A 26,976-nucleotide genomic window follows, 5' to 3' on the forward strand; every position below is an offset into this window, starting at 1 on the left:
ATAGGCTACTTTTCTCAAGTCTTCATATCAATCACTTCATGTTTTTCTCTTTTTTTTAAGCAAGAGATTATTCATTTACTTTGCATCATTCTACTTCACACGTGATTGTGGTTCACATTTATCAAATTTACAAGAATGACTTAAGGCCCTTCTACCCATCCATCTGTCATATCTCTCAGGTAATAGTTCTAGTGCGCATGGTCCTCCCCCACCCGTTCCAACTTGTTATGGCAGGAAGAAGCCTACCGTGGAAGGGTTTGAACGTTGTCAGTCGGGAAAGTTAACTTGTTCCAGTAATGGAAACGAATTTGAGATGACTGCAATATTGGAGTCTACAGCGATATAACAAAGAACAACTTGTTGTATAGAAAAATATTTTGGAAGTAGGAAGAACCGTATCTTTTTTTTTACCGAGTTTTAGCCTAGCTAGCTAGCATTACATTAGCCATCAGTCACTACCGCACAGACACTCAGGGAGGCACTCAATGTTTTTTGGGGAGGGGATTACGGACGACTCTCCTTGCGACTAAAATTGCACAACATTTGTTGTAATCGTAAAGTTTTGTTTGTTCCATCAACAGAGTCGTCAAGAGTAGCTACAATACGTTTTCTTTCCACTGTTTGGGGGTACTTTGAATTTCCCTCCTTTTTCAATCCCAGGCAGATGAAAAGGGGTTTGGGGTTGTTGTCTAGCACCAGTTAACTAGCCATTTGCTAATAGTTGTAGTCAGTTCTCAAGGGTACTTAGCTATACTTTTTGTTCTTCCCTTCGGAAAGGACAACTTTTGATAACTTTGTATCGAGGCAAAGTCGGGAAATCACCGGGTGTGTTTGTGGATTTATTTTTGTTCTCCCTTTGAGGAAACTATCTCTACACAAATGGATCCTAATTCTGGGAATTCTGCCTCTGCCTCTGCTCCCAAAAGCAAGAAGGACAAGAAAGAAAAGAAAAACTATGAAGATGGAGACGGCAAAAAGAAATTTGTACGTATTTATTACATATTTCACTGATTGTGAGTTAACTAATAATGCACTCCTGTTCAATGTTACTTAGGAACTCTTGAGTTGCTACTGTTTTTGGTAGAACAAGTGGCAGAAGTTGTCAGAACGTTACCACTTAGATCTCTACCTAACAACCCTGTTCGTTTATTTCATTTGCAGCCAGTTATTTCACAACATTCAGTGTGTTTTCGGACTACTCTGAAATCGGCAAGGCTAATGTCAATCGTGTTAACGTTACGTGGTTTGTGAAAAAATGAGGAAGTAACTAGCTAACATTAGCTATCCTCATGTTAAAACTCTGAAGTGTTGCAACGAGCTTGACAATGTAGCAAACGGCTTGACTCGCGGTTTGGAAACAGTAACTGTAGCAAGTTAGCAAGCTACTTTTGGAGATGATTCGGCTTTTTCACAGGTTGTTGTTTTAGGATTGAACTTGGGTAAAGTTATAGTTTGAAGTACAGTACACATGGAATACATGCCTTTCTCCACTTTCCCACGTAGGCAAACAATTTGCATGATCTTACCTTGCGGGCTAGTATTCAGAAATGTCATTTACACATCAATGTCGAAATAAACTTATATGAATGGGAAATGGATTTAAATAATATGCAACTTTGCATCGTAGAGTAAAACACTGACATGTGGTACATCACACTGATTTGAAGTAGTCGCGTGGATGGCGATAATGACGTCATAGCATTTAGTACCCATGGCAAGAATGGGTGATTCAGTGTGATATCTAGAAGAGAGAGCACGGGGAGTCACCCGTAATTGTTGGTCATCATGGAGAGTAACGTGTCATTTAACCCCTGGCTAGTCTAGCAACAGTTGGAAACTGATATTCGACAGACAAATGGTAACCATAGAGGGCCAAATACACACCTGGTCAACGAGCACAGCTCCCCACCCTATCACATGCTTTTGTAAGACCCCAACCCCCCTCCACCCTCTCTAGAAAGCCTTTCACTGTCCCCGTTCTGAAGGTGCCAGTGACAGATGTGCTCAGCCCAGGCGTCCTGCCATGCTCGCTAGAGCAGATGTTTGCAACTTGAATGATTTGGCCAAGTTCTATGTGTAGGCTATGTGATCTGGTTTGCATTATCTTGATATAGGTCTAGGCTATATCACCATTGGCGATTTAGGCCTAGGCTATATCACCATTGGCGATTAGTGTTTTCCACTAGCGTCAGCTATAGAGCTGGTTACACACTACCCTTTCAGCCAGGTACTTTTTCCACTTGAATTAACTAGGCTACTTTTTATTTAATTAAATTTTTTACCATTCTCAATTCAGAAAAAAGGAGGAAGTAACTATCTATTGATAGGACGGTCACCTGGTCTGTCAACCTCTCCCATCTGGAGAGCTACTTGGTGTGCAGGCTTTTGATCCAACCCTGCCCAAACACACAAGTCAGATTCTTTTTTTCTTTCTTTTTTTTTTACAATGTGAGGTTCTGTCAGGGCTGAGGATGGTTCTCTATTTCGTCTGTTTTATGCTATATCATTATTATATAATGTTATACATTATACAATGTCTCTAGCTCTCTCTCTTCTGGCAACGGCACAATGGCACACACCATGACTTTTCCAGGATTTTCATTGCTGACCAAAAATGAGCTATAACTGGGCAAATAGAGTGCGTTCAGAAATTATTCAGACCCCTTGACTTTTTCCACATTTCTTTACATTAGTGTTTTCTGAAATTGATAACTTTTTTTTTTGCCTCAATCTACACACAATACTCAATGACAAAGAAACAGTTTTTAAAAATGTTTATGCATATCTGAATTTAAAAAAAATTACATTTACATACCTATTCAGACCCTTTACCCAGTACTTTTGAAGCACATTTGGCAGCGATTACAGCTTCGTCTTCTTGGGTATGACGCTACTAGCTTGGCACACCTGTATTTGGGGAGTTTCTCCCATTCTTCTCTGCAGATCCTCTTAAGCTCTGTCAGGTTGGATGGGGAGCGTTGCTGCACAGCTATTTTCAGGTCTCTCCAGAGATGTTCGAGCGGGTTCAAGTTCGGACTCTGGCTTGGCCACTGAAGGACATTTTTAGACTTAACCAAAAGTGGCTTTGGGACATGTTGGCTGTGTGCTTAGCGTTGTTGTCCTATTGAAAGGTGAACCTTCGCCCCAGTCTGAGGTCCTGAGCACTCTGGAGCAGGTTTTGATCAAGGATCTCTTTGTACTTTGTTTCGTTCATCTTTCCTTCGATCCTGACTAGTTTCCCAGTCCATGCCTCTGAAAAACATCCCACAGCATGATGTTCCACCACCATGCTTCATCGTAGGGATGGTGCCAGGTTTCCTCCAAATGTTACACTAAGGCATTCAGGACAATGAGTAAAATCATAGTTTCATCAGACCAAGGAATCTAGTTTCTCATGGTCTGAGAGTCCTTTAGGTGCCTTTTGGCAAACTCCAAAAGGGCTGTCATGCCTTTTTATTGAGGAGTGGCTTCCATCTGGCCACTCTACCATAAGTGCCTGATTGGTGGAGTGCTACAGAGATGGTTGTCCTTCTGGAAGGTTCTCTCATCTCCACAAAGGAACCCACGCCCACCTTTGTTTTATTTTTCTTCCACCCCAGTAGCCGGATGGCGCTCTGGTCTGGTGGAAGTTTTGCTGCCGTGTCGGGGGTCTCCATGGAGATGTTGAGCCCAGAGCTGACACAGACCAGAAACAGCTTTGCCGCCCTGGATCCAGAGGTTCCGGCACCTTTGTCCTTGGTGGCTTCCCAATCAAGATCGGATCCGGAGGTACCTGCGTCTTCGTCCTCGGCTCTGTCTCCCGCTCCGGTGGCTTCTACCTCGGGTTAAAATCCTCTGAGCTCCCAGCCTCACCAGACTGTGAGGCTGCCTGAGCCTGAGAGACCGGCCCATTCAACATCATCAGCTGTCATCATAGGCAGCTCTATGATGAGAAACATCTTGATCCCCAAGGCAAAAACCCTGTGCTACCAAGGAGCACGAGTACAGGACATAACAAGGCTGCTTCCGACTGTTCTACCACAGATGCTGGGAGCTAACACTGTCGTAGTCCATGTGGGGTCAAATGAGGGCTAGCTCAGAACATTTAAAATTTGATTTTAAAGAACTGATTTTAGCATTAATACATGGTTATAACATCTACCGAAAAGACAGAAATGCCAACGGAGGCGGTGTTGCAGTCTATATTCAGAACCACATTCCTGTAAAGGTTAGAGACGATCTAATGTTAAATACTGTTGAAGTAATATGGCTACAGGTTCATCTGCCTCACCTAAAGCCCATTCTTGTGGGAAGCTGCTATAGACTACCAAGTGCTAATAGGCAGTATCTGGCTAATATGTGTGAAATGCTTGATAATGTATGTGATATCAACAGAGAAGTATATTTTCCGGGTGATTTTAAATATTGGCTGGCTATCATCAAGCTGCCCACTCAGGAAAAAACTTCAAACTGTAACCAGTGGCTGCAACCTGGATCAGGTTGTCAGTCAACCTACTAAGGTAGTTACAAACAGCACAGGAATTAAATACTCAACATGTATTGATCACATCTTTACTAACGCTGCAGATATTTGCTTTAAAACAGTGTCCAAATCCATAGGATGTAGTGATCACAATATAATAACCATATCTAGGAAAACCAAAGTTCCGAAGGCTGGGCCTAATATAGTGTATAAGAGGTCATACAATACGTTTTTTTTTGTTGTGTGATTCGTATGTTGGTGATGTAACGAATATTTGCTGGTCTATGGTGTGTAATGAGGAGCAACCATATGCTGCACTTGACGCATTTATGAAACTACTTATTCCAGTTACTAATAAGCACGCACCGATTTTAAGAACATTATTATAAAGACTTAAATTGATGAGGAATTTAAAAATTGTATGGTTGAGAGGGATGAGGCGAAAGGTATGGCAATTAAGTCTGGCAGCCGAACTGATTGGCAAACATACCACAAATGAAGAAATCATGTGACTAAACTAAAGAAAAAAAAACTACACTATGAAACAAAGATAAATTATATAAAGAATGACAGTAAAAAGCTTTGAGGCACCTTCAATTAAATTTTTGGAAAAAAATTGAGTCAGATGGCTCATCCATCACAAAGCCCACTGATATTGCAAACTACTTTAATGACTTTTTCATTGGCAAGATAAGCAAACTTAGGGATGACATGCCAGCAACAAATGCTGACACCACATCCAAGTGTATTGGACCAAATTATGAAAGACAACAATTGTACTTTTGTATTCCGTAAAGTCAGCATGGAAGAGGTGTAAAAAGGATTGTCTATCAACAATTACAAGCCACCGGTGTCTGACAATCTGGATGGACAATTACTGAGGATAATAGCAGATGATATTGCCACTCCTATTTGCCACATCTTCAATTTAAGCCTACTAGAGAATGTGTGCCCTCAGGCCTGGAGGGAAGCTAAAGTCATTCCGCTACCCAAGAATAGTAAAGCCCCTTTTACTGGCTCAAATAGCCAACCAAACAGCCTGTTACCCTTAGTAAACTTTTGGAAAAAATGTTGTTTGACCAGATACAATGCTATTTCACAGGGAACAAATTGACAACAGAATTTCAGCATGCTTATAGTGAAGGACACTCAACAAGCACAGCACTTACACAAATGACTGATGATTGGCTGAGAGAAATTGATAAAATGATTTGTGAGGGCTGTCTTGTTAGACTTCAGTGTAGCTTTTGACATTATCGATCATAGTCTGCTGCTGGAAAAACTTGTGTGTTATGGTTTTACACCCCCTGCTATAATGTGGATAAAGAGTTAGACAAGTAACAGAACACAGAGGGTGTTCTTTAATGGAAGCCTCTCAAATGTAATCCAGTTAGAATCAGGAATTCCCCAGGTAACTGTTTAGGCCCTTTGCTTTTTTCAATTTTGACTAACGACATGCCACTGACTGAGTAAAGCCAGAGTGTCTATGTATGCGAATGACTCAACGCTATACACGTCAGCTACTACAGCGACTGAAATGACTGCAGCGCTCAACAAAGAGCTGCAGTTAGTTTCAGAGAGGGTGGCAAGGAATAAGTTAGACCTTGATATTTCTAAAACTAAAAGCATTGTATTTGGAACAAAACTTCAACTAAATATTGTAATAAATAATGTGGAAATTGAGCAAGTTGAGATGACTAAACTGCTTGGAGTAACCCTAGATTGTAAACTGTGATGGTCAAAACATATTGATGCAGTAGTAGCTAAGATGGGGAGAGGTATGTCTAATAATACAGGCCCTAGATTTGTTTCACCTTGACTACTGTTCGGTTGTGTGCCACAAAAAAGGACTTAGGAAAGTTGCAATTGGCTCAGAACAAGGCAGCATGGCTGACCCTTGGATGTACACAGAGAGCTAATATTAATAACATGTACAGTGGTGCAAAAAAGTATTTAGTCAGCCACCAATTGTGCAAGTTCTCCAACTTAAAAAGATGAGAAAGGCCTGTAATTTTCATCATAGGTACACTTCAACTATGACAGACAAAATGAGAGAAAAAAATCCAGAAAATCTCATTGTAGGATTTTTTAATGAATTTATTTGCAAATTATGGTGGAAAATAAGTATTTGGTCACCTACAAACAAGCAAGATTTCTGGCTCTCACAGACCTGTAACTTCTTCTTTAAGAGGTTCCTCTGTCCTCCACTCGTTACCTGTATTAATGGCACCTGTTTGAACTTATCAGTATAAAAGATACCTGTCCACAACCTCAAACAGTCACACTCCAAACTCCACTATGGCCAAGACCAAAGAGCTATCAAAGGACACCAGAAACAAAATTGTAGACCTGCACCAGGCTGGGAAGAAATCAACTGTGGGAGCAATTATTAGGAAATGGAAGACATACAAGACCACTGATAATCTCCCTCGATCTGGGGCTCCCACGCAAGATCTCACCCCGTGGGGTCAAAATGATCACAAGAACGGTGAGCAAAAATCCTAGAACCACACGGGGGGACCTAGTGAATGACCTGCAGAGAGCTGGGACCAAAGTAACAAAGCCTACCATCAGTAACACACTACGCCGCCAGGGACTCAAATCCTTCAGTGCCAGACATGTCCCCCTGCTTAAGCCAGTACATGTCCAGGCCCGTCTGAAATTTGCTAGAGAGCATTTGGATGATCCAGAAGAAGATTGGGAGAATGTCATATGGTCAGATGAAACCAAAATAGAACGTTTTGGTAAAAACTCAACTCGTCGTGTTTGGAGGGCAAAGAATACTGAGTTGCATCCAAAGAACACCATACCTACTGTGAAGCATGGGGGTGGAAACATCATGCTTTTGGGGCTGTTTTTCTGCAAAGGGACCAGGACGACTAATCCGTGTAAAGAAAAGAATGAATGGGGCCATGTATCGTGAGATTTTGAGTGAAAACCTCCTTCCATCAGCAAAGGCATTGAAGATGAAACGTGGCTGGGTCTTTCAGCATGACAATGATCCCAAACACACCTCCCGGGCATCGAAGGAGTGGTTTTGTAAGAAGCATTTCAAGGTCCTGGTGTGGCCTAGCCAGTCTCCAGATCTCAACCCCATAGAAAATCTTTGGAGGGAGTTGAAAGTCTGTGTTGCCCAGCAACAGCTGACTAAATACTTTTTTGCCCCACTGTATGTCAATCTCTCCTGGCTGAAAGTGGAGGGGAGATTGCCTTCATCACTACATTTGTTTGTGAGAGGTATCGACATGTTGAATGCACCGAGCTGTCTGTCTAAACTATTGGCACACAGCTCGGGCAACCATGCATACCCGACAAGACATGCCACGAGGTCTCTTCACAGTCCCCAAGTCCAGAACAGACTATGGGAGGCACACAGTACTCCGTTAGTACTACATAGAGCTATGACTGCATGGAACTCTATTCCACATCAAGTAACTCATACCAGCAGTAAAATTAGATTGAAAAAACAGATCTAAAAACACCTTATGGAACAGCGGGGACTGTGAAGCAACACAAACATTGGAAACACAAACATGCATATACACACACTCTCGATAGCATACACACTATACATACACACTATACATACATACAGATGGATTTAGTACTGTAGAGATGTGGTGGAGTAGGGGCCTGAGGGCACACAGTGTGTTGTGAATGTATTGTAATGTTTGTAAAATTGTATAAACTGCCTTAATTTTGCAGAGCTCCAGGAAGAGAAGCTGCTACTTTGGCTGCAGCTAATGGGTATCCATAATAAATACAAAGGAACTCTGGAGCTCTGTCAGTGACCATCGGGTTCTTGGTTATCTCCCTGACCAAGACCCTTCTCCCCAGATTGCTCACTTTGGCCCGGCGACCAGCTCTAGGAAGATTCTTGGTGGTTCCAAACTTCTTCCATTTAAGAATGATGGAGGCCACTGTGTTCTTGGCAACCTTCAATGCTGCAGAAATGTTTTGGTACCCTTCCCCAGATCTGTGCCTCGACACAATCCCGTTTCGGGCCTCTACAGACAATGTTTTTTTGACCTCATGGCTTGGTTTTTGCTCTGACATGCACTGTCAACTGCAGGAGCTTTTTATATAGACAGGTGTGTGTGCCTTTCCAAATCCTGTCCAATCAAATGAGTTTATCACAGGTGGACTCCAATCAAGTTGTAGATACATGTCAATGATGATTAATGGAAACTGGATGCACCTGAGCTCAATTTCGAGTCTCATAGCATAGGGTCTGAATGCTTATGTAAATAAGTTATTTCTGTTTTAATTTTTTTTTAAACAAATTTGCCAAAATTTCGAAAAACCTGGTTTCGCTTTCTCGTTGTGTGGTATTTTGTGTAGATTGAAGGGGGAAAAATATTTAATATGTTTTAATACGCTCAAGGTTTTAATGTAAATATATTTTTTTTATAGTCAAGGGGTCTGAATACTTTCAGATTGCACTGTAACTCACTAAATATACAAAATATACACACGCAGCTAAGATCAATTTGATCTCAAAAACGTGTCTAGCGACTGCATGATTGAAATGCAGAGATTAGGAGGTAACTGCGTAACACATTGCATCCGGAGGACTTTACTTGCCCCGGACAAGTGTTAATGTCGAGCTCTGTAGGTCTAGTGGTTTAATTAGTGTTGACAATGGAGTAGTCAACTGCATAAAATAGTCAACTGCTGCTTTCTGTGTTTAGCAAAGCCCATGATTAACACCAGCTTCATTCTTCAGTCATACTTGTATTGCAGATAGCTGAGAAAATGCCTCTTAAAAGGAATCTTGAAGCCTCTTTTAAGTCAGCCAGACTCTTACAAGATTCTTTACAAATAAATCTGTGGGTCCATTGTTAATCAAGTGTTTTATTTTTTATAAATGACACTGAAATCCACAAAGGTGCAAACACTTGTTGAAAGTATTTCAATAATTTAACTAATATTGTTCTCGCTCTTATCCTTAATGTGTATGGACCCAGAACTTAATTGAGCATCAGGTCTGTTTAGACCCATTTTTGCACTTGATTTGAAATGTAACCTTTTTTAAATAGTTAAAAAAAAAGAATTTAGGCTGTTTACCTAATTAAAAAAAATGTAAAAAAGTTTTTAATAAATTCCAGAATTGTTCATATATGTGGGAGAGAGATGCACACAGTTCAAGAATAGGTCAACATTGGGCTTTAATGAAGTACGGTACATGCGTACTGCAGTCTGCACAGTGTGTTTATGTGTGAGTATCAGTGATTTGGCTTTGGCTGGAATGATCTGGGATTTGAACTCACCCCAACAGAATTTGTATTATGCAAAACAAACACACACAGTAGGGATGGGGGTTTGAAATGATTTCACTATTCAAATAGTATCATTCATTTTTGTCAGATACTTGAAATACATGTGTTTTTTGTGTGTGTATGTAACATTTATGTATGTATGTTTTTAACCCGCGTACTGCTGTGCGAGGGAGAGGCTGGCTCTATTGCTGCAGCGGCCCGCGGAGGTTATATGGGGTAGTGGGTAGACTGAGGGGGAGAGAGACACCAAGGAAACTCTGCTACAGCCAGGATTAGCTTACTTGTAGCAGCCACAATGTTATCTTTCATGGAACTTGGCTTACCAACCTTTTTCATGGGGTGCACTGTGCATGTCATAACTACATTGAAAAGTCTGAACATCAATCAGAATTTTTAAACCATTTCACCTGTTTTTTTTATATTGAAAGCTAAGTGTTATTTTGCTTCAATAGAGTGATCAGGTTTTTTTTTCCTTCACAGAAAATACATTAGTGCAACACATTTGGCTGAAAATGGCTACATTTTCAGAAGTGCAATGCTGTTTTGCTAGCAGCCACACAAGTAAATCGAGCTTACAATGAAAAAGCGTATTTCTAATGTTTTTGATAGGAATGTAGCCATCTACATTTTCTGACGTTTTCCTTGAAGTTAATCTTGCATTTTACAGGAGAAAAGTAGCTGCACATCAGTCAGCTCTGTCTGCTGATAGAATACCTGTTTGTGAATTCTCATCCAAGTGGAGAAGTGCAACTGAAGCACAAAATGAGTCTGATGCCGAGCAGAAATGACAGAAGCATTTTAGATCTATTTTTACAAGACGCAGCAAGATATTTCTTATGTGTTTTATAGTATTTCTCTGCATAAAAACCGCGGAATCCTAAATTAACGTGAACCCTGTGTTGCAATGTTACGTGGATATTTTTTATTTAATTTAGAAAAAGCCTTTCTGTGTGAAAATCTGGTTAAAATAGGCCTATATTAGGCTGTACTTTTTTCTCTCTCGCTAAAATGAATACTCACACAAGTATTCGAATAACTGTGCACATCCCTCTCTCACACACACACACACACACACACACACACACACAATGTGTGAAGAACAGCAATAATAAGCAAAATAAGTCGAATTGGGGGCTTAGATCAGCAGTTGGAGGGTTGACGTCATTGCAATTACGTTGCCTTTTGTTGTCACAGGAAATTTGAGGTCAGAGTTCAGAGAGATGTGATGATAAAGCTCTGTTGGGTGGATCCGCCATATCAGGTGTCCCTTATCTGTTACGTAATTGCTCCCAATGATCGTTCTACCTGTGTTTCATTCTCAGACATGATGGTGTTGTTGACAATGATGACACACTTTGTCCCTACACTATCTTGGATGGGTAGTGTTTTGCATTGTGACCCCATATCAAGCTTACGTGAAAACACTGTCTGATTGGGCAATGACGTCAACCCTCCAACTGCTGATCTAAGCCCCCAATTCGACTTCTTTTGCTTATTATTGCTGTTCTTCAGTCAGTCATTGTGTTTTGAGTGTAACAGACCTATATTTATGTTATGACCCACTGTTACAGCTAACTTGAGAAAGGCAGTTAACCCCTAACAGCAACTGCTCCCCGGGCACCGACGACGTGGACGTCCATTTTTGTTTTTTAAGGCAGCACCCCTGCACCTCTGATTCAGAGGGGTTGGGTTAAATGCGGAAGACACAATTTGGTGGAATGTGTTCATTTGTGCAACTGACTAGGTTTCCCCTTTCCTTTTCTCAGACTTGCGTGACGAGAGCGCTTGCTGGCTGTTCGGAGTGTCACTGCGTTATTTTTGAGTAGAAACCAGGTTATAGAGATTTGTTTTAGTGTAGTTGAAAAGAGACTGGGGTATTGCTCTCCTTTAGCATGCAGCAATTAGCTTAAGGACGATGCAATCACGCTGCCTCGGCTCTTAGACCTTTACTCCACACCGCTCTGCACTTTGCTGTGCTGTGTGGTCTCTGATGGGACAGCCTTGGGCACAGAGGTCATTAGATCAACCCTGCCTAGACACTCCTCCAGCAGAAATAGCCTTTTCCAGCATGCACCACTGCCTCCCACCTGCTGCCCACCCCACCAGACGGATGCCACTGATTTTGGCTGATGAACCCTCTGACATTAATCCTGAATCCTCTGACAGCGTTCCTTTCGATTTTTCAACACATTTCTATACATGTTTGCCCATGGAAGAAGTGGTCAGAAAGTGACTATTTGGACATTTTTTCATATTTCCATATGTTGTAGCTTAGACCCTGCTTTACATCTGAGGTCTTTGTGTTGTGTCCCCTATATGCTCTTAAATACAGGGTAGTTATCATTTCAGTCAAAGAAATTGAACTCATAGAATGCATCTATGTCTTCAAAGCACTGCAACATGGCTCTACAATGCTCCAAAAACATTGCGCCAAAGAATAGATGTGCGCCAACTGAAAAAGTAAAGTATGAGCGCGTGTGCGAGTTGTGATTCAAAGCAAAACAAAATGCTGCCGTAGCTATTTTCAAAGTATTTCTGTTTTGTTTCATAGCTGGTAGCTAGTCACACAAAGAACTAGTCCCATATATATATATATATATATATATATATACCACCTTTGTGCAGTAACAGTGCCTGGGGTGCTATGTGCACTGAGAGTAAGGGGCTGAAAGATACATTTTTAGAAGCGCACAGGCATAGAAGTTGGTAGAATTTACACTAAAATCTACTAAATGTAACATTGTCCTCACCTTTTTTTTTTTTTGGCTATTTACATTTTCACACGCTAGGTTGTTTTTTTTAATGTTAGTTTGAGCTGGCTCAACTGCTAGGGAAGAGATGTCGGAGAATCTCAGATCTCAGACATGTGAGTCCCACAACTTTAACGGCCCCCACCTTAAAGGGCAGCTGAATATTTTAGTCTCACCTAAGTGACTCATATTTTAGGGTTCATTGTGCTTGATTTAGCATGGAACACTCAAACAATGTTTTATTCACAAACTTTTAGTCATTTCTTATCATTGTGCTCCTGAATTTCATTGTGTGCTTCTAAATATTTCAACTTATGTGCTCTTTGTAAAAAATGTCAGCTGAGAGCCCTGTGCAATTTTAGCTGGTACACCATTGAATTTGATTTTGAAATACTGCAAAACAGGTCAACTTTGAACACCTTTTATCTCTTGAATGTTTTGGCATTCAGGTCCAAAAGTCACTCTCTGAGCAATATGTGTGGAAGGTTTCGTTCAAATCAAAAAGGGGTGCTGTCAAAAAAGGGATTGAATTCAACAGGATTTACCATTCCCTTAATATCTATCAGTAGAGTTGTTCAGTCTCTCATTAGCTGTGCAGAAAAGTGCACCTGACTGTGCAGCCCTGCTCTCTCTCTCTTTCTTTCGCGCTCTGGATAAGAGCATATTGTAGCTCAGACAATGAGAGCTCATGTGACACTGGAGTGGTTAATGCACTCTTAGCTCTGAGGTGAATGTGAGTGAGGCGGAGGGAAGGGAACACAGGGTGAGAGGTGTAGGGAGCACCGGAGGAGCCTCTTAGCTCTGAGGTGAATGTGAGTGAGGCGGAGGGAAGGGAACACAGGGTGAGAGGTGTAGGGAGCACCGGAGGAGCCTCTTAGCTCTGAGGTGAATGTGAGTGAGGCGGAGGGAAGGGGACACAGGGTGAGAGGTGTAGGGAGCACCGAAGGAGCCTCTTAGCTCTGAGGTGAATGTGAGTGAGGCGGAGGGAAGGAGACACAGGGTGAGAGGTGTAGGGAGCACTGGGGGAGGTAGGAGCATGCAATGGGATGGAAATGAGCCTAGTAGAGATTCCACTGTGGATTAAGCAGAGGGGTATTAGTCAGAGATGACATTGCAACATTAAAATTACTTGGATCTGATTTAATGGTGTTTTTAGTCTTATGTATTTTTTTGCTCAGAAAGGGGGGTAAAATGTCTCGAAGATAATAAAATGGCTTAGGCTATAGGCTACCTCAGCTCTATGTATTCTCTTTGAATGGGATCCTTGGTCAAGTGCACTCTCCAATCCAAGGGTGCACTACTCTAGTTCCTAAGGGGCACCGTCCTGCTGACAAGTAGGAAAAGCATTCTATATATTTATTATTATTATAGCAAGCCTATAGACCTACACTGTGGCCCTTGACAACTGGAGTTGTACACCCCTCTCTGAACTGAGAGCGTATTGTTGAGTATGCTTGACACATTTAGCTGATAGTCTGAGACAGAGCATTACCACATAAACAGACATATAGGCCTAACTATATATGCCTTACTACACCATATACAAAGTGTACAAAACATTAAGAACACCTGCTCATTCCATGGCATAGGCTGACCAGGTGATTCCTGGGGAAAGCTATGATCCCTTATTGATTGTTAATCCTTGAGACAATTGAGAAATGGAATGTGTATGTTTTGCTATTCAGAGGGTAAATGGGTAAGACAAAATATATACGTTTCTTTGAATGGGGTATGGTAGTAGGTGGTGCCAGGCGCACTGGTTTGTGTCAAGAACTGCAACACTGCTGGGTTTTTCACACTAAATATTTTTCCCTGTGAATCAAGACTTTTCCACCACGCAAGGGACATCCAGCCAACTTGACACAACTGTGAGAAGCATTGGAGTCAACATGGGCCAGCATCCCTGTGGAACGCTTTTGATACAGTGTGGAGTCCATGCCCCAACGAATTGAGGCTGTTCTGAGGGGGAGGGTAAACCCTACAGGTCCAGAGTCTGTAGCCTAAAGAGTGTGCTCCATCTGTCCTTGTTCTGAATAAGTGAGTTGTGTAAAAAGTCTTCACATTTTTCAGGAAAAGCAGGCAGATGAATGTGCTCGCTCACAGCAGGAATTACATCTACATAATCTCTTTTAAAAATAGTGAGCCAGCATGTTTTCAGCACTTATTTCCATGACTGATTTTAAAATACATTTTCTCATGATCTCTGTCACTCTGCAGCAGACAGTTTTTATTAGGTACACCCACCTAGTACTGGGTTGGACCCAGCTTTGCCACAACAGCCTGAATTTTCCACTTCTCAGTTGTCCAGTGCTGGTGATCACTGGAGCCACTTCTTCTTGTTTTTAGCTGAATAGTAGTGGAACCGTGTGTGGTCGTCGGCTGCAATAGCCCATCCTTGACGAGGACCGACGACTTGTGCGTTCGGAGATACGGTTCTGCACACCACTGTTGTACTGTGTCTTTATCTGCCTGTTTGTGGCCCGTCAGTTAGCATGATTCTTGCCATTCTCCTTTGACCTCTCAACGAGCAGTTTTCCCCACAGGAATGGCGCTGACTGGATGTTTTTTTGTTTGTCTCACCCTTCTCTGTAAACCCTAGACACTGTTGTGCGTGAAAAGGCCAGGAGGCCGGCCATTTCTGAGATACTAGAACCAGTGCGCCTGGCATCGATGACCATACCATGCTCAAAGTCGCTTAGGTCACTGGTTTTTCCCCTTTCTAACTTTCAATCGAACAGTAACTCCATGCCTTGTCTGCCTGCTTTATATAGCAGGCCACGGCCACGTGACTCACTGTCTGTAGGATCTAACCATTTTCTTGAAGGGGTGGTGTACCTAATACAAGTGTGTAGTTAGCAATATTTTTGGAACATTGCAATAAAATCTCAGTATAAAATGGGAATACATATAGAATTGCTGGTTCGCGATACATATTGCCACCTGAGTATCGTGATGTCCCTGGCAATTCCTGGGGATCCCGAGGGCGGTAGCGGTCCAATGCACTGCATCTCAGTACAAGAGGCATCACTGCAGTCCCTGGTTCGAATCCAGGATGCGTCACATCCGGCCGTGATTGGGAGTCCCATAGGGAGGCGCACAATTGGCCCAGCGTCGTCCGGGTTTGGCAGGTATAGGCCGTCATTGTAAGTAAGAATTTGTTCTTAACTGACTTGCCTTGTTAAATAAATACATTTAAAAATCCTAGCCCTACTACTGATGTGGTCTCCCAGCACTAGATGATTGCATGTGTTGACTATGTGTTGAGTCATTGAAATGGGTGACTGCTGTGGTATTTCTCCCAGTGTCAAGTCAGTCAGATGAGCGCCACCGACACGGCACTAACAGAACTGGACACAGCCAGAAGGGACACAGGTGCTGTGACAACCTCTACTCTTCAAACGTCAGGGCTAAAGAGCTGTGTCTAGAACCGTGGCAGTGTGTGTTGGTGTGCATTCTGCCTTTATAATTGTGCGTGCTTATTTGTTGAGGAATGTGTGTGAGAGGGCGGCATAGAACAGAACACTGCTGACTTCATTCACTTGTTAGAGAATGAACTTACGTTAGTAAATTTTCCCATTCTTCTCTCAAGGACTTTGAACAAGTGCCTGTGTGTGTGCATGGGGCCCACTGCATGGTTTTATTGAATATTCCACACATTCAGCTGTGCTGCTGTTGGTTCCACCTGCTTTGATGGTGACAGGTTGCTCTTTTGCACGGTTGGCTTGAGTGAACCAACAGCTAGGCTATGCATATGCTTTATTCTGGATATTTCTCCTCTCGGTTTTATCACTGGTAAATTCTGCCAATTCCTTTTTGACACATTCTACAAACTCATGCCTCTTCCCTTCATTGCCTCGCAGGGCTCATAGCCATAGGGGGAATAAGACATTTAATCCCAATATTGAATTAGGCCACTCTCTGCTGTGTTTTGTCGCTGAGCTGCTCTTGAGACTAGAGCTGGCACAATTACACTGTAACCTTGTAGGCCTAACCGACAGTTATGGATGAAGACAGTCATGGCAATAAAATAACCGTTTTACATTTTGTATTTATTTTTGGTGTGAAACGAACATCTGGCTGAAGACGGGACGGGACGGCTGGGCATTCATGCGGTTGAGTCAGCATCTGCTGTAACATGGGCCTCCACAACGTTATGAAACCTTGTTTGCTCCTTGCTGAAACAAGCAAGGCAGTGTAGCAAACGAGCCTTCGGTTGCCTAGGCAACGCCCCCCATCCCCGCAGCACATGCAGTCAGGCTCGGAAGAGAGGAGAAAATGTGCATCTTCACAACAACAAAAAAAGACTATTCGAAGGGTTATTACGGTGACTGGTCATTTGACTGATCATTAACCATCATCCAAAGGTAACCCTGTACCTGACACCCAGCGTCATAACACGTTATGACACATGACATGTCATACCGTAATATGGTATTAACAGTGTCATGACACATAACATGTCATACTGTAATATGGTAATAACACTGCCATGACACATAACATGTCATACCGTAATATGGTAGTAACAGTGTCATGACACATAACATGTCATACTGTAATATGGTAATAACACTGCCATGACACATAACATGTCATACCGTAATATGGTAGTAACAGTGTCATGACACATAACATGTCATACTGTAATATGGTAATAACACTGCCATGACACATAACATGTCATACCGTAATATGGTAGTAACAGTGTCATGACACATAACATGTCATACTGTAATATGGTAATAACACTGTCATGACACTTATGTCATACTGTAATATGGTAGTAAGTGTTATGACATAACATGTCATACCGTAATATGGTAATAACACTGTCATGACATATAACATGTCATACCGTAATATGGTAATAACACTGTCATGACATATAACATGTCATACCGTAATATGGTAATAACACTGTCATGACACATATATTTAGACCTGTTGTTTTATGGCTGGTACATGACGCTGCCTGTCAAGTAAGGTGTTACCCATCCAAAATTCCATGATGTTCACAGCCCTAGCTGAGAAGTAGGCTAACCTTTCAACTCTTCAGTTGTATTGAAAGAGTGTGAGTCATTTCTGCTTTTTGTTTTCCCACACCCTTTTTGTTTTTCTTCGTTTTCGTTTCCCCCTTCATTTTAGGAAGCAGTTGGGTTACAGTATTTACCTGATTTTACTATCAATGTTCCATTACTAAGTTTCAAGTTGTTACGATGCCAATTTGAGTTCGTAATTGTGCGTGTACATAGACACAAGAGTTTTGACTCTTTGGCCTATATTGTTGCAGGAAGTTGTGCAAAAATCCAAAACAGGAAGTTATCTTTTTCTTCACCATTGCCCATTATAACACTACACCCCTCCTCTCCATCCATTGTTGCAGGACTCAAAGGCACCAGCGTGGGTAGTAAATACGTTCACACAACTCAAATTCACTATTTACATTTTTAACCATACTCTCACTCTGAGGAGGAGTACTAGGCTACCTCATGGTTAAAGCATGCAGGGCCTTACTCTTATTAGTGAGCGCTAATGGACAAATGGGTAGTAAATACACAGGGAGATGAATCGGGGAAAGGCATAACTCAACTGGCAACCTGTTTAACCTGCCCTGTTTATCTTACATACACACTCACTTGGGCTGGGCGATATGGCCATTTTTGAGGTTTTTGAATAATAAAAACTCTACATTTGCTTTGAGTGGTGCATTACCCTAGGGTGGCAACACAAACACTCAACGTGATTTATTTCAACGGAGCTTTCTCCATTCTGATTTTGTTTTATACTGTTCAAAGTCCAACTTCCATCAAAAGTTGATCTCGTTTGAGAATTTCCACACTGCCACATAGGACTGCACGATATGGGCATCTAGGCCTTGTTTTTTTTAACCAAATATTGCAATTAATTTAAGAGCACAAGTCAAAACATTTGGGCTTACTGTTGGTATCATGGAAGTAGAATGATTATTCTAATTCTAGAATGTAATAGTGGGCACTTTGAATACAGTATTTGACATGACAGCGAATGGAAAAAGCCAGGGAGGAGTTCATCGTATTAGAATACTGACAGGATCTCTATGGAGGCGTGAATGTTTGACTGATCACTGACAGCCATTATCCATTCCAACCTTTTTATTATTATTTTTTTGTCACATATTTCCTGCTGTGGCTTTGCAGCCTGTAGGTTCTGCAGCACTTTATATCACCATAGTAACACACTTCCTGATTTTTGAGCGGTCCAATCAGAGTGCTGCACAACTTACTGAGGTGTCTCTCCTCAGCCAAACTAATCCACATTACTTCAGCCACACTAAACATGAGGATATCGTAGGGTCAAATCCATTTTGGCTTCTGCAAATTAACTTGAAATTGCCCATTTTAAAGTATTGTGCACAGCTTGTAATATTGAATTGTATCAATTGAGTGAGGGACCATACTGGTATCAATGAAAGGAAAAAAAGCTGCTCATTCATTTTAAATTACGGTGTTCAATAACACTGTGAGAACAATATTTTTTGTGAACATGTTTCATTTTGGCGTTATAATAAAGTTGGTGGAAACATGAAAAATCGTTGTGGAAATCTGTTGCTACAAAATCCACAATGCAAATGTAGCTACACACAATAATACCAATGACAATTTCCGCATGTAATGTAAGCTAGTTTAGTGCAGTTTGTTGAGGTGATTTTACAGCTATCAATTTAGGAGTAGACAATCTTACCATGTTCAACCTGCAGATTGATATGCCTCAGTGGAGTATATCATTCGCAACGACAGCTATACTTTTGAGGAGATGGGAAAAATTGCCCAATGCTACCTCAATGGGCCGTGCAGTGCATTTTGGGCGATTCTCGGACAAGGAGTGCTCTCCTTAAGGAGTGAATAAGTCTATTGGGCGCTAACAAAAAAAAACATTGGCATGAATTTTGTCAACAAGAAGTACAACATTACAAATCTTTTCCGAGATGTGAGATACAGTGCACTTGGAAAGTATTCAGACCCCTTGACTTTTAACACATTTTGTTACGTTACAGCCTTATTCTAAAATTGATTAAATTGTTTTTTTCCCTCATCAATCTACACACAATGCCCCATAATGACAAAGTGAAAAACTGTTTTTTTTAGAAATACCTTATTTACATAAGTATTCAGACCATTTGCTATGAGACTCAATTGAGCTCAGGTGCATCCTGTTTCCCATTGCTTTTCCTGGATGTTTCTACAACTTGATTGGAGTTCACCTGTGGTAAATTCAATTGATTGGACATAATTGGAAAGGCACACACCTGTCTATATAAAGGTCCCTCAGTTAACAGTGCATGACAGAGTAAAAACCAAGGCATGAGGTCGAAGGAGTTGTCCGTAGAGCTCAGAGACAGGACTGTGTGAAGGCACAGATCTGGGGAAGGGTACGAAAAACTTTCTGCAGCATTGAAGTTCCCCAAGAACACAGTGCTCTCCATCATTCTTGTTTGGAACCACCAAGACTCCTAGAGCTGGCCGTTCGGCCAAATTGAGCAATCCGGGGAGATGGGCCTTGGTCAGGGAGGAAACCAAGAATCCAATGGTAACTCTAACAGAGCTCCAGAGATCCTCTGTGGAGATGGGAGAACCTTCCAGAAGGACAACCATCTCTGCACCACGCCACCTATCAGGCCTTTATTGTAGAGTGGCCAGATGGAAGCCACTCCTCAGTAAAAGGCACATGACAGCCCACTTGGGGTTTGCCAAAAGGCACCTAAAGGACGCTCAGGCCATGAGAAACAAGATTCTCTGGTCTGATGAAACTAAGATTGAACTCTTTGGCCTGAATGCCAATCGTCATGTCTGGAGGAAATCTGGCTCCATCTCTACGGTGGTGCCAGGCCCCCAAGTGGCGCAGCGGTCTAAGGCACTGCTAGAGCCGTCACTATAGACCCTGGTTCAATTCCAGGCGGTTTCACAACCGGACGTGATTGGGAGTCCAATAGGGCGGTGCACAATTGGCCCAGTGTCATCTTGGTTCTGGTTTGGCATTGTAAATAATAATTTGTTCTTAACTGACTTGTCTGGTTAAATTTTTTAAAATACGGTGAAGGCATCATCATGCTGTGGGGGTGTTTTTCAGCGGCAGAGACTGGGAGACTAGTCAGGATTGAGGCAAAGATGAATGGAGCAAAGTATAGCGATATCCTTTATGATGAGCGCTCAGGACCTCAGACTGGGGTCAAGGTTCACCTTCCAACAGGACAACGACCCTAGGCACACAGCCACCATGCGCGGGAGTGGCTTCCGGACAAGTCTCTGAATGTCCCGGATTTCAACCCGATCAAACATCGCTGGAGAGACCTGAAAATAGCTGTGCAGCGAAGCTCCCTATCCAACCTGAGAGCTTAAGAGGATCTGCAGCGAAGAATGAAACTCCCTAAATACAGGTGTGCCAAGCTTGTAGTGTCATACCCAAGAAGACTTGAGGCTGTAATCGCTGCCAAAGGTGCTTCAGCAAAGTAGTGAGTAAAGGGTCTGAATACTTATGTAAATTTGATATTTCAGTTTAATGTTCAATACATTTGCAAAAAAAATCTGAACTTGTTTTTGCTTTGTTATTATGTGTAGATTGAGGAAACAATCTAATCCATTTTAGAATACGGTTGTAACGTTAAAATGTGGGATAAGTCAAGTGGTGTAAACACTTTCCAACTGCATTGTAATTAACTTGCTATACGTAGTATGGTGTATAGTGTTGGAATTGTGACATCACGTACTTTTGATGAAAATAGTCACGTTTCTCGACATATACACTTACTTTGAGAAGGGATCGCGTGGCGATTAGCTTAGCAACCGCGTGATGCAGCATGACAATGTAATCGATTGGTCGACAGTCTGCTGGGTGGGGTGTTACGCGTTCCTTTATTAATTGGATTCCCATCTACTTTCTGTAATATCTCTGGCAATGGCACCATGCAATGCACCCCGGGCTGAGGAGGCAGACAAATAGGACAAATGTGCTAGACCCTTCGTTAAATTACACATTTCTCCAGGTAGGAATATCGCTATAATATGACCAAAGACATCCACTCGACTTCTGACATCGGCCAGTATTGAAATCGGACATGTATGATGGATGTTTTCGCAATTTTAAAAGTCTCATTCCTATTAATTTCCAGTGTAGTGAGCGACTTTATCATGGTGTTACGTCGTACCGGACGGATTTCTGCCTGCTTGAACGCCAATAACTCCCATGAAAATATGAAATGACCCAGGGAATTGATAGAGCATCACCCAGAGATGCACAAAAACAATGTGACATTCAAAATGGGGGAACCTTTCCTTTTATTAAGTCACGGTGAAGTTTGCGAATCGTGTTATTGATAATCGTTGCCACTGTTTAGCCCTGGAGCGGGGAGTTGTGTGTGTGTGTGTGTGTGTGCATGTGTAACTGACGGCCAGGGACGTTGCACGATGAGGATCTGCTTCTTACAGTGACTCACAGGAGGATTACAGAGGACCAGTGACTTACCTACCTGTGTCTACATGCTCACTCAGACACTTTCTTATGTACGTACACACACACACACACACACACAGAGAGAGAGAGAGCTTATGGCTGCAGGTTTGTGTGTGATAACATGGGCTTTTTCTAAATCAGTGGAATATGGGGGGAAAAATGGGTTTATATAAAATAAATAATACAAATACTGAGCTATATTGCATGCAATTTTGGGGGGGAAATTATATTTTATAATGCAAATTAAAAAAAATCTAAATTATTGGTACCCCTTGTTTTCAGTACTCCAGCACCCTCCCGTGTCGAGGATAACGACACTGAGCCTTATCCTAAAATGTTTTATGAGATTGGGGGGGGGTCTTAGACCAGTCCTCCATACAGAATCTTTCCAGATCCTTGATATCCTTCGTCTGTGCATAATGGACTGCCCTTTCAACTCAAACCACAGGTTTTCAATGGGGTTCAATTATAGAGACTGAGATGGCCATTGCTAAATGTAGATTTTTTTTTGTGGTCAATGAACTGTTTCTTTGATGTGTGCTTGGGGTTATTGTCTTGCTGGAAGATCCACTTTTGACCAAGTGTCAGCCTCCTGGCAGAGGCAAGCATGTTTTTGGTTGAAATGCCCTGGTACCTGATAGTTCATGATGCCGTTGACCTTTAACAAGGGCCACAGGACTAGTGGAAGCAAAATAGCCCCAATACATCAAAGATGCACCGCCAGATTTTAGCGTCGGTAAAAGGCATATTCTTCTGTTTTTCAATCCCAAATCCACCACTGTTGTGCATTGCCAAATAGCTCTATTTTTATGTAATCTGACCCCTATCTTTTTGACATTTATTTGATTTCTTGTTAAACCAAATCTCTTTCTCTGAGCAGTTGTATTAGTATAGCATATAATTTCCCCATTTTGTTTGAGCATACAATATAACTTAGTATTTGTTTATTTTACTCTTCTTTTTTTTTGCCTATCTTTATCAAGGTTGGCAATAATTATGGACCTGACTGTATATTAATTTACAAAGCTAACAGACTGAATTTGAATCTACCCTCCCTGAAAACAATACGTTCCAGGCTTCCTGGTATATTTCTGAGTCGTTCCCTTTAAAACCATAGAAATGGCCCCTCAACGGGGTTAGAGGAATAGAAAGCCACAGGTCTGGTAATGAAAATGGCGAGGGTATCAATTGATTGGTCCAACGCGTGTTTACCATCCCCAATGCCGACAATTGGAAGAGAATAAACTAAGAGCGAGGTGGTCTAAACTAGCAACGGTCACAACAAACATTCTTACTTAATCAACACTTAAGTACAAGCATATGAATGTTAAAATATTGTAGAGAACAATAATGATTAATTGTGTGTGAGTAATAGTGACATTTGGCAAAGAACTACATTTTGACATTTAATTTAGTAGCAATTTGAATTTGCTTGTATTTGACCTGTATTTCACTACATTCTAGAGCGGTGAGTGAACGCCCTATAGCCTCATGACACTTAACCTGCACAATGCATTAAGGAGCCTGAGCCAAGTAACAGATTCAGTAAGCCCCTTCTCCCCTTAGTTACAGTTCAGGAAGGTAGAGCTCTGTCTTTGGGATAAAGAAGAAAGGGGTCATTCAGGGTCATTCTGTCACATCTGTTCTGCCTCTGGCTTTCTCACTGAAGTCACTCTCTCTTTTCTCTATTCATTATGTCTGTGTTAGGTTTGGGCGGTATCCTGTTTTTCATACTGTACCATAACGGGGAATACGGTATTACTGGAAGTACACACAAGGTGTGCTATTTTTGTTTTAAAACATTGGGGTGCACAAAACTATTTAGGCAACAGGGATCTTGATCCAGGAAAGGATTGAATGTCTCTAGTCTGTGTACCAGTCTTTAGCTAACGTTCCACTCATTGTCATTGCCAAAGAGACAATGACGACCTTTCGGCAATCTCAGTGTTCAATATGCAGCTGGAGTTATGCAATTATGGAGGAGTTTCTCATTAGTTGTTGGAAATAATATTTTCCATGACATGCGGAGCCTCAAATAGAATTATAAAGTCAAAAACAAATATTGAGCTCTTAGCTAGGCAAGTTGTATTTTCAGGCTTAAAATCAAAGCAAAGAGGTTGTGGTTGGAATTGCAGTATGTAGCTAGTTTGAGAATTTAGTTATGAGCTAGCAACCTTTGTCCAGAGGTAACCAGTCTGTCAAACGAAAAATTGTTGCTTAGCAACCAGATACCAACAAGTTCTGTGGAGAAAAAAAGGGATAGTTCCATTTAAGTGATAATGCCGAGAAGCCGGTGTTTGGAGGATATATTCGTACGGGTGTTAGGGCCGAGACAAAGTTGAGGGCCGGGAAACCGTGCTAATATATCCTCCAGAACACTGGCTTCAAGGGCATTATCCTTTTTTTTTATACAACGGGTTACCAACATATTCAAATAATGATTTACATTTTCTAACATTATTTTGATGAATTTCTAAATATTATTTCATCCTTCCGCAAGATATAGCCCCGACACACATCTAGGGTTGCCTCCCAAGCCAGCTGGTCGGTCGTTCTATCGGTTCGATTGCCAGACGTTTTGTTTGACCTTTTTTTTTTTTTAAATGTATTTTTTTTAAATGTTGTATATATCCATAAAATTATGACAGCTGATTCATGATTTCGACTGGCTGAGAAGCGCTGACTGTGTGTTTCATCCCGACACGTTCATTTCTATGGGACAGCTGGAGATCAAATTTGAATATTGAAACAATGTTGCAAATGTTGGAGAGACCGAGAGCAAGGTTTATACAGCTGAAGTCAGAAGTTCACATACACTTAGGTTGGAGTCATTAACTCGTTTTTCGACCACTCCTCAAATTTCTTGTTAACAAACTATCGTTTTGGCAAGTCGCTTAGGACATCTACTTTGTGCATGACACAAGTAATTTTTCCAACAATTGTTTACAGACAGATTATTACACTTATAATTCACTGTATCGCAATTCCAGCGGGTCCGAAGTTTACATACACTAAGTCTGGTTCATCCTTGGGAGCAATTTCCAAACGCCTGAAGGTACCACGTCGTACGCAAGTATAAACACCATGGGAACACGCAGCCGTCATACCGCTCAGGAAGGAGACTCGTTCTGTCTCCTAGAGATGAACGTACTTTGGTGTGAAAAGTACAAATATATCACAGAACAACAGCAACGGACCTTGTGAAGATGCTGGAGGAAACTGGTACAAAAGTATCTTTATCCACAGTAAAACATGTCCTATTTCTACATAACCTGAAAGGCCGCTCAGCAAGGAAGAAGCCACTGCCCCAAAACCGACATAAAAAGCCAGACTACGGTTTGCAACTGCACATGGGGACAAAGATGATACTTTTTGGAGAAATGTCATCTGGTCTGATGAGACAAAAATAGAACTGTTTGGAAATAATGACCATCGTTATGTTTTGAGGAAAAAGGGGGAGGCTTGCAAGCTGAAGAACACCATCCCAACCGTGAAGCAAGGGGGTGGCAGAAGCATGTTGTGGGGGTGCTTTGCTGCCGGGGTGACTGGTTCACATCACAAAATAGATATCATGAGGAGGAAAATAATGTGGATATATTGAAGCAACATCTCAAGACATCCGTTAGGAAGTTAAAGCTTGGTCGCAAATGGGTCTTTCCAAATGATCAATGACACCAAGCATACTTCCAAAGTTGTGGCAAAATGGCTTAAGGACAACAAAGTCAAGGTATTGGAGTGGCCATCGCAAAGCCCTGACCTCAATCCCATAGAAAATTTGTGGGCAGAACTGAAAAAGCGTTTGCGAGAAAGGAGGCCTACAAACGTGACTCAGTTACACCAGCTCTGTCAGGAGGAATGGGCAAAAATTCACCCAGCTTGTGGAAGGCTACCTAAAACCTTTGACCCAAGTTAAACAATTTTAAAGGCAATGCTACCAAATATTAATTAAATGTATGTTTACTTCTAACCCACTGGGAATGTGAATGAAATAAAAGCTGAAATAAGTAATTATCTCTACTATTATTCTGATATTTCACATTCTTAAAGTGGTGATCCTAACTGAATTTTTACTAGGATTAAATGTCAGGAATTTTGAAGCTGAGTTTGAATGTATTTGGCTAAGGTGTATGTCAACTTCTGACTTCAAATGTACAAATCTCTGCTGTTGGAAACTAAATGTTAGTCTTTTTATAGTGGAGATCAATTGCCTGGCTGGGTTGATGAGACAGTGGATTGCGCAGTCAGATGGAATAGATTCAGCCAGTGGTAATTTATAAGCTGTGCCATAGCACACTGCCCCCTCCCCCCAACTGAAAATAAATATATTTTTAAACGGTATTGAAAATCATTTTGTCGGTATTTCGAAACACACCCCAGTATACGGTACTTACCTGGTAAAATAACAGATAAATAAACGGTATATCGCCCAAGCCTAGTCCATTTCTATTTTCATTGAAAACTGCTGCTGATTTTCTCTCTTGCCTGTCGCTACGTGCTTCTGCAGTACACAGATAGACAGACAGACTCCGATGACCATGTAGATAAACAGTCCGATAAACATTGTCTTTGTGTATGATGATGTCGTTATCGGTGTTCTGTGTGGGATTAGTAGGGATTGGAGTGCGACTCCCATTCTAACTGACAGATTACTGCTAGTCTGAGGCTGTCCTGTTACACCCTAGACAGCACAGGTAAACAAGCACACAGCACAGTGGAACCTTGTGTCATTCATAGAGTAAGTGAGTTTTTTTTTGTCAGTGTGTGTGGGGTGTTGGAGTAAATTGTCCCTGTCAGTTTGAATAAGCACACTGAAAGAATCTGTGCCTTTGGAAGGGTTTGGACTTTTTCACTCGCACACTCTCTCGCTCTCCCTCTATTTCTCTATTAAGATGTGTTTAAAATGTTGGAGACACGGGAATGACAGTCCCAGCTCCGATACCTCATACACACACACAGCCAACACATCATTTATACCAGTGAGATGAATGGTCATGCATGG

The 26,976-nt window shown here is 41.6% G+C and overlaps 1 protein-coding gene across 1 annotated transcript in view; it reads left to right on the plus strand.

Annotated features, from left to right (window-relative positions):
• Nucleotides 1-205: 205 nt before the first annotated feature.
• Nucleotides 206-26,976, plus strand: part of LOC112235885 (protein diaphanous homolog 1-like) — a 142,336-nt gene continuing 115,565 nt past the window's right edge. The window contains 1 exon segment of the mRNA XM_042302942.1: nt 206-984. Within this exon segment, the coding sequence (XP_042158876.1) occupies nt 880-984 (105 nt within the window). The 5' untranslated portion in view covers nt 206-879.

This window comes from Oncorhynchus tshawytscha, linkage group LG21 (assembly GCF_018296145.1).
Source record: "Oncorhynchus tshawytscha isolate Ot180627B linkage group LG21, Otsh_v2.0, whole genome shotgun sequence".
In the NCBI taxonomy this organism is placed as follows: domain Eukaryota; kingdom Metazoa; phylum Chordata; class Actinopteri; order Salmoniformes; family Salmonidae; genus Oncorhynchus; species Oncorhynchus tshawytscha.